Genomic DNA, 12,081 nt, shown 5'->3' on the forward strand with positions numbered 1-12,081 from the left:
CAGGCACAGTGTGACGTCTAACCTCGACGAAGTACTAATACACGGTTTTCATATACGTGTAAGTTCTTAAATACGTCATTCACGAAGGCGCCCCCTGTTGGCGGGCGTAAGCATTACAAGCCGTTATTTTCGAGGACGTCAGCCGCGCGCTCCACCTTAACAAGGCAGAAATGCCCGGTGTTTTCTAAAATATAAAAATTACGTAAAATCTCATGAGACAGTGAAACCTGGTGCTAAACATGCATATCGTGAACTTGTCCATAACCCAAAGCCGTGCTCCGCGGATCAAACTCTCCTCATCGTGGTGTCACCCAAATCGCAGCACGCGGTGCCGGCTAGCTAGCCGCCGTGATCCAGCAGCTCCTGTATTCATCAACCAAATCAAGGTAAATGGTGCTTTGTTCAGTGTTTGGCACTGACGGTGCAAACCTGTAGGTACGGGTTTCATCTTCCAAAAAGAATCGCGAGACGGCTCATTGTGGAGCTACGTGTATCCTGCAGATGTGTGGATCCTTTCCACTTTGTTACCTTCATTCCCATACAACTACAGCCTCAAGCTAACTACGGCCGCCTTCTCGCAGCGAAGCAAAATCGACGCTTCCATTTCACTTCGTTCCGCCGCAAAGGAATTTGAGCCTTACTGAGTGAGTTCCTGAGGGAGCTGCAAGATGCGAGAGGAGTGACAGTTTACGTAACAGTTGTGTCGCGCTGCACACGGAATAATTTCAACAAGATTTTTCTGTCGATATTCAATAACAATTTGATTGAAAAAGTGCTAAGTGACTTTCATTTGAATTTATCAATGAAATGGTTTTTTTTTATTATCGGTTCACATAATAACTATTCACTAATTTGGTAGGCACCTTTTTCAATCAACTTGCTATTGAAAAATCATCAGAAAAACCTTGTTCAAATTATCTCGTGTGTAGCGCGACATAACTGCTACGTAAATTGTCACGGTTCCCGCACCACGCAGCTAGCTACCTCAGGAACTGACTCAGTTGAACGGTAGGCCTGTATGTCATACAGGTACGACTTTTTGACCATGTTTCTTAGAAACCAATGTTCTTTTCGTTTTTAATCATGTATTAAAAATAAGTCTCGCTTATAAAGTTACCTTTATTTCGTAAAAAATATGGTGAATATTCTCCTTGTTAATTTAATGTGTAACTTTAGTAGTTAAAATTCGTTTTCGCTTACATTTATGATATAAGCGAAGTTTTTTGTGGTCTACAGTTATACCATCTCTTAAGAGGTGTTTTAAAAACAACACAGCACCTTTCAGACCTTCGTGTACATAAAATACATTGGTACCATGTAATAGCCTATTTACTAACGTATATTTTTTCTTTATTTTATCTATAACCAAGTACCGTTTTCATAATCAATGGAGTACAAACGTTGAAACGCCGCCAGCCTTTTAGCTCGATCAGCGGCATCCTTTTCGAACATCAATATCTCTTTGCTACCTAACTGACATTCATATATCTTATACGTATTACAGTTATTTTCGACAAAACGGCCACTTTTTATATCAATTTTAACAACATCACATTTATTTGCCATAAATTTACTCTTAAACATATCGTTTGTCAACTTGTCATGCGAGAACATGTTTCCCACAGACTCATCTAACATAAACATATTTCTTCTGGAGTTGTCATGTACAAACACGTCTTTTGCTATTGAATTATTTGGCGTAAACTTATCCTTAACGTATAATCTCATTTTTTCACGTTTTTCATTGGCTATGTACACTTTGTCACCTATTTTTTCAAGAAAAGAGTCTGTTTGCGTGTCATCTTGTTTTATCCAGAAAAACGGGAAGTCGTGGGCTTGTTAGCGTCAGTCTTCACAGAAAGAGACCACTGGTGCAGAGTGGTGATCCCGGGGGGGTACAAAGCATGCGCAGACGGGAGGTCCTGGCGAAGACAATGCGGAACCAGGCCCCAGTGACCCTCCAACGGAGAGCCTAGCTCTGTCCCTGATGTTCAGAATGGACCTTTCCTTCCACCACCGATCTTCATTACTGTTGTAGTCGATGCTGTGGCGTACGTCTGGTTCTAGAACAAACAATTAACTTTATAGGTAAAACGTTACTTAATACTACTACTACTACTACTACTACGACTAGACTTAATTTCTTGAAATTATGTTTAATTAGGTTTACTTTTAAAATAACGGGCTGGCCAAAAAGATCATACGGTTTTTGCCACTATAATATGAATCATAGTTAGATGAGTCCAAAACGTAAACAAAGAGGATAACATTTTCTCTAACATGTTCGGAAAGGAGATGTTTGCATTACTTTCAAAAAACAAAGACGGAAAGTTTGTCATTTATAGACGTGCGACTTCTTCCCGGCCAAGGCCTTCAAATTGAGCATAAAAATATGAAAATCCAGTACTGTTCGCTACTCTAAACTTTTAAATTTATTTACTTTATAATTTTGAGGTAGGTAGTCAATTTAGTTAACGAATTTCTAAAGTTTACGTCTATTACACGCATTCGCCATTATTCGTAGAGCTAGCCCTATTAATTAACTAAATGAGTTGATTTCAGTCATTACCAAGATTATAACACTGATTAAAATAAGTCACAGTTCAGTCGATACATTTCAACCTCGATTCTCGATTTCAGTAATCGGGTCCGTCACTGGTTTAGCGAGTTTAACATGTGTCATTCTAATCAAAGTAGCTTGGACGCTTGGTTTCCTTTCCAACCTCAAAGGGACGCTTAGACTATTGTATTTTCCATCCTCTATGCTTGGACGGAGTATAATGAACTATCTAAACACGTAAAAGAAAAAATTATACAGCCAATTGTCCAGTGTTTGTAAAAATGCTTACCTGTAACGCTTACTTCTTTTTTAAAAAGAAAAAGGGGTAAAATACTCTGAGTGCTTTGGTATTCTTTTCTGTTTTTTCGTCTTTTTCGTCGCGAAAATGAGTTCTAGTCAGAAAAGCGATAACGAAAATACAGTAATGGGTTGTACGCCGCCCAATTTAAAACGAGAGGCAATATTAGCCAAATTTCAAATGTAATTCATATTTTTTTACTTTTTCTATTATACATCTTTCTCACTTCTTAGTCTTATAGTACTCCCTCACATCGTTTGAGAAAAGCACTATATACGCCTCGGCGAGAAAAAACATTTTCAACTAAAAACTAAAACAATGGCGGATTTTTGTAGTTACAGTTTTTACGTATCTAATACAATTTTTACGAATATACTTTCTTATATTTTTTGTTATCTGTTTAATTAATCTGATGGCTCCATAGCCAATGCTCAATAAATAAATAATATTATAATAACTTCGGCGGGTACGGGGATTGCTTGACTCGTAATAATGTACTATTTAAACGGTACTTTCCTTCTTCAACGATAATAAACGTTTAGAAATCTTTTCAAGGTGTAATCTGACTAAACTTAGAACAAATCGTAGGTGATAGTAACTAGCATTTAATTATGAGTCTCCGTAATTTAGTGGCCAAATCAAATACGCTTAAATGTGGCAACAAATTAGCGTGATTTACGGGAATCTATTATTATCACTCCGTAGGCAACATAAATTAATGCTTACTGTGCAATAATGAAAATCGTAGCCATTGTAATAAGAAAATCCCTCTCCTGTGAAATATGTGTGCGGATTTGTACTATCCCCGACAAAATACAATATATATTTTTCATAATTATTATACAAGACTAGGTATGTATGTATTTAAGGTCTGGTAAGGACACATATACAATAAGAGAATATATTTTATTTCTAAAAAGTAACGTATATAAATTGTGCAAAGCTTCAAAACCTCAACCACGATACCATTTCACCTTAAAGTATCTTCTTCTCATTAACTTTAACTTAAGTGTAAGTGCATTTCTGTGTTTGTAGGTTTATTATAGGGATAAAAATTCAATGTTACGAATATTAAAGTTTCATAGAAATGGAGTTTTGATTCTTATTATGTGTCTACTAAGTTTTTAGTAAAATTTTATAAAATTACATAACTCATAGAAAATCTATTTTAATATCTGCTAAAAGGAACCTCGTATAATTACATTCAAGACACGTAATTATGTAAAATCATTCTAAATTTAATCACGTCGCTTTCCTTGTAATTTGCTTGTGGACGAAAAGCAGAATCGTAAATTCTAGAGGTGAATCGTAATTCATTTCTTATTGAAAATAGAATTGAATTAAAATTTCAAAAAAATTTCCTTATCATAATTTAATTCCGAGTACTTGTGTCATCATTTCGAATCATTATGTTTTTGTGTTACTACGTGTTCATTGGTCCAAAATACTGGGTGCTAACAAATTAGGTACGGGTACTTTTAGAATCGATTACTTATCTCATTAAATACACTTTGAAGTAAGATAATTGCAATAAGTCTAGTGTCACATTTTTGAGAAATTGAAGAAAGTTAGTTAATTACTACACGCACCTTGTAAATAACATTACTGTTTAGTGTATAATACCTATTAAATGATGTCTTTTGAAACGTACAGGCCACTACACTACACTGGAGTCGCTATCTCTGAGGTCCCGGGATGGATCTCCTTCAGGATAAATGTAGAAAAAACCAACTTTTCTATATTGTCTCGGGTTTGGGTGTTAGTGGTACCGTCGTTGTTTTCGATTTGCATAACACAAGTGCTTTATAGTCGTCACCAAATAAGATGTCAAATTTGACAGCTAAAGAAGGCGATAGTATGTAACTTTGAATGTGATCAATGAAACAATAAACAAACAATTATTAGTATAATTGAGTTTAAAAAAAATACATAAATTTTATTGAAACATTATATAATATGACAAAACATATTAGAAGTACTGTTTTCGCAGGAATTCTAAAATAAAATGCAATTTTCAGTTACTCCGAAACGTCCTGACAACAGTTACGTCCTCGAGCTATTTCTTTCTTAAATAATAGTATTGTAAACAATTAATCGCCGAATTTCACCGAGTCACTTCGATTTCTCGGAAAAAATATTGACTTTTGTAGTTGTTTTATTGACGAACATGCTTATTTACACTAATTTCTCGTAATAAACCATTTATGAATATTATAAAATCAAAAGAATTGGATACAATTAATCGGAATGTGGGACAATTTTACGAAAATAAGAGGAATTGCTACAAAATTGCAAGGAATTCGTAAATGAATTGATTTTAACTGAATTGCACGATTTGGCCTTATAGGCCCCCTGAACAATAATGAACCGAAAAATAATCTCATTTTCATTCAATTCAACTGCCTCCGTGGCTGAACGGTTACCATGCCGGACTGCCACGCAGAGGTCCCAGGTTCGATTCCCGGGCCGGGAGAAATGTTTGTATGGCTTACATTTATTTCTCTCGTGAGTTTGGGTGTAATTTGTGGTTTTCTATGTGTGTGTCCATGGCACCCGCGACACAGGGTTTCCCTAGTGCGGGGCTATGTTGAATGTGTGCGTTATTTTTTTATTTTTTTTTATAATCTAAACAATCACAAACTTAAAATTTTGAATCGATTTCTCGTGAAAATCGTGTAATGCGATTACCGATATGATTAGTCCACATCCCTATTCGCATCGTGTGTCAAATTTGGCCTTTTATTTGGTGACGACTATAGTTACTTACTTTGGGATTATAGCAACGTATGTAATGTTGTCTAATATTTAATATTTAATTACCTTAATTATTCATTACCTAATTATTAATCAAACGAAAAAGACAGTCAAAGTCTGGATTGTGATAATTTTTGTTTCTGGTTTATCAATATCTTTTTCTAATTGGTTCTAACAAACATGAAAAATCTTTATTTCCCTGCAAAAGCTTTGTTTTTGTGATCGGGACAACGAAAACTTGAAAATACAATTAAGGAAAGGTATAAATGTCCGAATTTATCTTTATTTAAAGACAAAAGGGAACATGATTATTTAAAATCTATAATTGTATATTTAAACCAAAATTCTACAAACTGATGACAAAGAATCTAGACATGTGTAGATTTAGGTACGAGACTATGTAAAAATATCACTATGTATTATAATACAAGCAAGCAATATGCCTATCTATAGCAGTTGTAATACCACTCAAGTCAAAAGATCTGAGAGCACTGCCACTGCGCCCGTGACCCAGAGACATAAGTTGACTTGTCAACTTGTCGTCCCATGTGCCTGTAATTTCACCAGCACCCTTCAAAACCGAAACACAGTATTGCTCACATTGCTTGGCGGCAGAAATAGGTAAGGCAATACTACACTGGGCGAACTCTGTCAGAAGGCGCTCTACTGCTACTACCTCGTTCAAGCCTAAGCTTACTCAAGTTCATAAAAACAAAATTTAAGTAAGTAATAATCAATTTATTACGTATTCTTAGAAGTTCTGAAAGACGTTATTTAAAAAATACACATCTGTTAAAAAAATGTTTCAAAATATCGGTAACAAGTTAAATAAATCTTCCCAAGTAAACAATACTTATCAAAAGACGGTAAATTATTTTTGAAGAAAGATTTACGTAACAAATATATTGTGTTATTTTACGTCTAAACATTTTCTTGTTATTCATAATACTTTTTCCTCCTTATTTCTAAGATTTCATAAGACCTTTTAAACTATTGTGAATGACATAAAAGTAAAGAAATGAATCTATTTTGCCGGATTTAATACGCGTATATTTGTTTTTTCAAACAAACCGACGTTTCGGGCCCTTTACAGGTCCCATGGTCACGGTTGACTGAGGTGGTACAGTCTTCAACCAGTTATGTCTAATATTAATGCAAACCACCCTATTTTTCCACTATAGTTACAATAGTTACTAATTAAATACCTTATTTTTAATTTTACAAAGAAAACATTCCAATTTACGCACATTAAGTTTTACAAATTATTGTATTGAATGAATTTTTATTACGTTCAATTTATTATTAATTAATAATAGAAATTAGAATAAACTAAAACATTAGTACTGCAGTCTTATGTCTGTTTGGGATTTTTCATCAGAGGAAATACTAGTTTCATTTCCTATGTGTAACAATCGCGAAAACCTAAGAACTCGAGACATAAAAGTAAATCAAACAATCACTTACGTAATAAGAATAATCCGATCAAATCTTAAAATACATGACTTCGAATAAGAGAATATAAATAAACCTTCAATTTTCATGAGTGTTTCCTCGAGAGTGAATTCAAATAATGTATAAAATTTTATAGTGCCTTTTGTTGGAAAATTTCATTGTACAGACATAGTATAATAAATAATAACACAAGTAAGGTAACTTCATTCAATTCAAACGTAGCAGCGTAGTTCGTATATGTGCACGCTCGCCGCGCATACAGACTCACACATTTACACTACTTTAACAAAATAGTACATTATTGCAGAGACCGGGAAGTAAGGGATTGATATTGAGTATGAGTTGAGCAATACGAGTCAAGGAATTTCTGTTCCCGGCGAGGCTGATATAGTGCTTTTCTCAAACAATGTAAAGAAACAATAAAAAGTAAATTGAAAATAATATTTGACATTATTAGGACAATTATATTGCTATATTATATACGAACAAAATGTTCATGTTGTTCCGAGCACATTAATATTAGCCTGCTGAACTTCCAAGGGTGTGGTTTAATATATATCCTTTACTATATTTTCGTTATGGGAACGGTTAACACTATAATTTAATAGAATAAAATATATTTTTCCCTGTCACATTGTTTACTATGCGTTGGGCTCGATTTCTCAGCGATATCTCGTTTAGTAACGAGGACTGAGAACATTGTAAAGGTGGCTTGCGTTAGCTATAGCGCGCTATGACAACATGGAGGCTCAAATCATCGTCTACTGCCGTTCTTCGTCCGACATTTGTCCAAAACTATTGCTGTCAAATAAGTAATACGCGACCAAATCAAAACGCAAAGTGAAGTATGAAGCTTCATTCGCATCATGCGTTTTTTTAATATGGTTGAGTATTACTTATTTGGCAGTAAATGTCTCCTGAGATTTGCCTGTAGCGCGAGCAAGTCCGTATAAATCGATGTGGCCTAGAGTGACCCACAAAATCACAGTCCGTGGAAATCCTTCAGGGCGCATTTATTCCACACGAATGTCATCACGCTCATGCCGCGCGGTATATTGCCGCCGCGCAGCGACTGTCATATGTAATATAACTGTCATGGCAAAGTGTGCTCTATTCATTTAGCTTTCATGTTTTAACTCAAATGACCGTCCCGATTGCGCGGGCGAAACTGGCTTGTCTTTGGTCTACACGGCTCTCGCGCGGTTGTATTATTCCGAGGAATCTAAATGTTGTTGCCTAGTAAATAGAATTCAAATTCGCCATTAATGTGCGTGAAAGCGTGGTAAGTGGGTGCTTAGTGTGCTATTTTGCAAGGAAACCAAAACCAGGCCTCAAAGATGATATGCTTTACACGTGCTCAACGACTGGAGAGTTCCGACCATAAAAGCCGAATATTATAATTTGTTTTTCAAGAAGATAGAATATTTACCAATTTTCAAAACTCGTATCACTGGAATACCAATAAATATCCTGAGCATTTGCGCACTACGTCCGATTTGTATCCATTCCAAATCCGAGATATGACGGTCCGAAATGTCACAGGGTTAATTTTACCTTTAGGTGTACAAGGGATATTCATAATTTCTCGGATTGGAATCGGACTTAGTGCACAAGTGACATATGATGTGGATCCAGGTTTTATAGATTCGTATAGTCTCGATCTCTGAAAGGATACGAATCGGATGCTGTGCAAAAACGCGCTAATTCAAAAGCTGTAATGTTTAATCTTATTTTTAACAAAACAAAATATCGACTACGCAATAATCAACAAAGACGCCTCTACGAGCCGTGTAGGCGGATCTACGCCGTAGCATGCATTACAGTTTCTCAAAATAGAATAACGTAGCTTAATTGTGAGTAAATAATGACAATGTTTTCGTGATTAATACTTACGATATCTGTACAGAGAGTCTTTTCTTCTGTCGTGGTCTTCTCCTATTAGCCACCAAGTCTTCATTTCTCCTTTGCCCTATAAAAAAATAAATAGCATTAATTTCTAATACAAAATCTATGAGAACTGTAAAACGATTGTTGTGTTTGACTCTAGAATGTTCTAGATTCATATAACATAGGCAAATAAAAGTAATAGACAAAATATTTTGCAACATAAAAAAAACAACACAATAATTTAAGAATTGGTGAAAATGGCGATAAGGGTTCACATATAATAGGACCACTTGTTTCATATCAACAAAGTCAGTACTGCGAAATGGTTATATTTATTGAATTTGTCGTAACTTTTGATGCTTTTGCACATGTAAGAAACTTTTGAAAACGGTTTTTTTTTAAATTCAACTGTATACAGATATATAATTATTAACACAAGAATCGAACATAAAGAAAAATTCCTTCGACTCGACAGAATTTGAACCTGCGACCATGCTATACCGTAGCGTCGCTCTGCCAACTGGGCTACAGGTCAAGTTAGCAGATCGACGAAATTCTTTTATTTATGATCTGGTTACTAAGACGCATAAATACATACCGTATAGACTAACATACATAATAATATAACAAAACACTTTAACATTAAACTATTTTACACTAAAGGAATCGCGTGAGTCGCGTGCTCACGGTATATTTTATTCGCGCAGGTGATGCACGTTCCATGAACATGGCGCCACTGAATTTGGGAACGCGTCAGAGGGTTTACTGGCTGTGAATGGATCCCTTTCGATTTGCATAAGAGCTCGTAAAAATACGCCGTGTGCATAAACTCTTAATTTAAAAAAGTCCAGGTAGACACATTCACGCAAAATATTTTGTATAAAAATATGACTGTATAGCGTTAACCAGAAAAAGTAATGTTCGCCCACTCAACGCATATAAAGGCTGGTTGGTTATGGCCGCAGTTTATCACAATTATAACATATTAACGCCACAAGTAGCGCAATAAAGGTAGCAACATATTATTCGTAGTACTATTACAGTAGACGAAGGTATAGGGACGTCTTCTTACTTTGTAATAGAAAAAAAAAACTTTTATTTATGTGAATAACTTCCTAATTAACAGTTTCCCTTCATCACAGTAAGAAAATAAAAGATATTGAACATTTCCATCGCCAGCTGCGAAAACGCCTAAGAAGTAACTGTCGTTTATCACGTACCAATTTTTTTAATTAACACTTTCTTTGCCTTAAATTGTCTAATCTTGTAATTAAAATGTATTATTTTTATGGCGGTCATATTTTTACCTCTGTTTCACATTATTTTTCACGATTATTTTTGAGATACGAAGTGACGGGACGAACATTTGTGGGTCTGGTCGTCAACGAAACGATTGTCCATAATAGTAGCAGAGTCATTCAGAGCTTTAAATCTCAAAGACCATGTGCCATTCGATAGGTATGGAGGTTACAACACTATAATTATTTTCCTTTACCGTTTATAGAGAGGCGTTGCAACTAAACATTGTTGCAAATTACGAAATTGGATTTTATATTGAAATTTAAATCAATTTGTCGCCATCTAGCGGTTAATAGCTGAACGAGGACAAATTCGAGATGTTTTACTAGTTCTCCAAAATATAAACAACCATATTGCAACGGTAATAAGGTTTACTGTCGTTTCTTGTAACAAAAAATTTAATATAAAATAAGACTTAAGCCGAATTTACATTTGTCTGACGTCTCGTGTCGTCAGGCGTCGGAATGGTATCAGTTTCATATATTTACTATGGTTACATTTACATTAGTGTGTCGTAATCTGACGGGACGGTTTGTGTTGTGTTGTATCAGAAGCGATCCCGATCTGCGTCAGGACTTGAACGGAGCAGCTTATTAACTGGTTTAACTGTTTTTTAAATAGCATGTTCTTCTCACATCTTAGCTTTCGATAAATTATTGTAAATTTTTGGCGTCATTACAAAAATACTTTTCCGCATGAAGGTAGTTTTACAGGCTTGCGGACTTTATTAATTAAGCGCCAATTTAACTATTTGATAATAATGGTAGGTGTCCCGGATTACGAATGTCTAAAACAGTTCGAAAAATATACAGTGTGCTTTATTAACTGGGATAGTATGGGGTAATCCGAAACTGAGTCCATGAGCACTAAAAAAATTTATTCATTTCTACAACAACGCTTCATTTCTACGACAACTCAAACTGGAACAAAAAAGTAAATAAAATCCTACAACAGTTTCCCTATATCTCCCATAGTTTCGGATTTCTCCATACTGTCTCAGTTAAAAAACACACACTTTGTATAAGATAAGCAATTCTTACCTTAATATTAACGATGCCCCGTTCTTTAAGATGGTAGCCGCCATGATGTTTCAGCAGCTTGTATGTGTCGTTGCTGACATGGATGCGGCCTGATTCCCCGCTGGACTCCATGCGGGCTGCAGTGTTCACTGTGTCCCCGAAGAGGCAGTACCGGGGCATTTTCACGCCTACTACGCCAGCTGCGCATTGACCGCTGTGAATCCCTGAATAGGAAAAACATGTTTCTTTATTTAGAAAGGGAACATTACATTACAATTCTGTTTACTTTTATTAACAGAAAATTATTTAGTAGCAGTAGAGCTCCTTGTGAAAGATTTCGTCCTGACACGTACAGCCAACTTACCTACACACATCAGAATCTAGGGATATTTTATATTTCATCAAATATCAAAAAATCTATGAAAAATTTTCTGATATCGTAAATGGAAGAATGATAGGTTATTTTAAGGTCATTAATAAATAATAAAAACATTTCGTGATTTTTGTTTTTAATGCAATTTTTTTTATAGCCTTAGAAAATTAGTATGATACAAAAACTTCATTTCTTCTTATAAAACTATAAATTTTAATTAAAATTGAAAAAAATTATAAAATCTAATTATTCATAATCAGTGTTGCCACCTCTAATATTAATTACACATCGACATCGATTGTTCATACCTAAAATTAAATTGTCAATATTATCTTGCTGCGGTACGAGGACCCCTGTTCTTTGCAAGTGTTCATAAAATTGTTGTTCCGTCGTCAAATTTGGCGGGAAATCCCTCAAAGTCTTTTGTTCTAACATGTCC

The 12,081-nt window shown here is 35.1% G+C and overlaps 1 protein-coding gene across 1 annotated transcript in view; it reads right to left on the reverse strand.

Moving 5' to 3' along the window:
• Window positions 1-1,552: 1,552 nt before the first annotated feature.
• Window positions 1,553-12,081, reverse strand: part of LOC113240039 (guanylate cyclase 32E) — a 193,353-nt gene continuing 182,824 nt past the window's right edge. The window contains exons 23-25 of the mRNA XM_026477244.1: window positions 11,291-11,493; window positions 8,958-9,033; window positions 1,553-2,063 (exon numbers count right to left, since the gene is read on the reverse strand). Of these exons, the coding sequence (XP_026333029.1) occupies window positions 1,846-2,063; window positions 8,958-9,033; window positions 11,291-11,493 (497 nt within the window). The 3' untranslated portion in view covers window positions 1,553-1,845. The remainder of the gene's footprint in view (window positions 2,064-8,957; window positions 9,034-11,290; window positions 11,494-12,081) is intronic.

Source organism: Hyposmocoma kahamanoa, unplaced genomic scaffold, assembly GCF_003589595.1.
Source record: "Hyposmocoma kahamanoa isolate Upper Pololo Valley unplaced genomic scaffold, ASM358959v1 119, whole genome shotgun sequence".
Lineage (NCBI taxonomy): Eukaryota > Metazoa > Arthropoda > Insecta > Lepidoptera > Cosmopterigidae > Hyposmocoma > Hyposmocoma kahamanoa.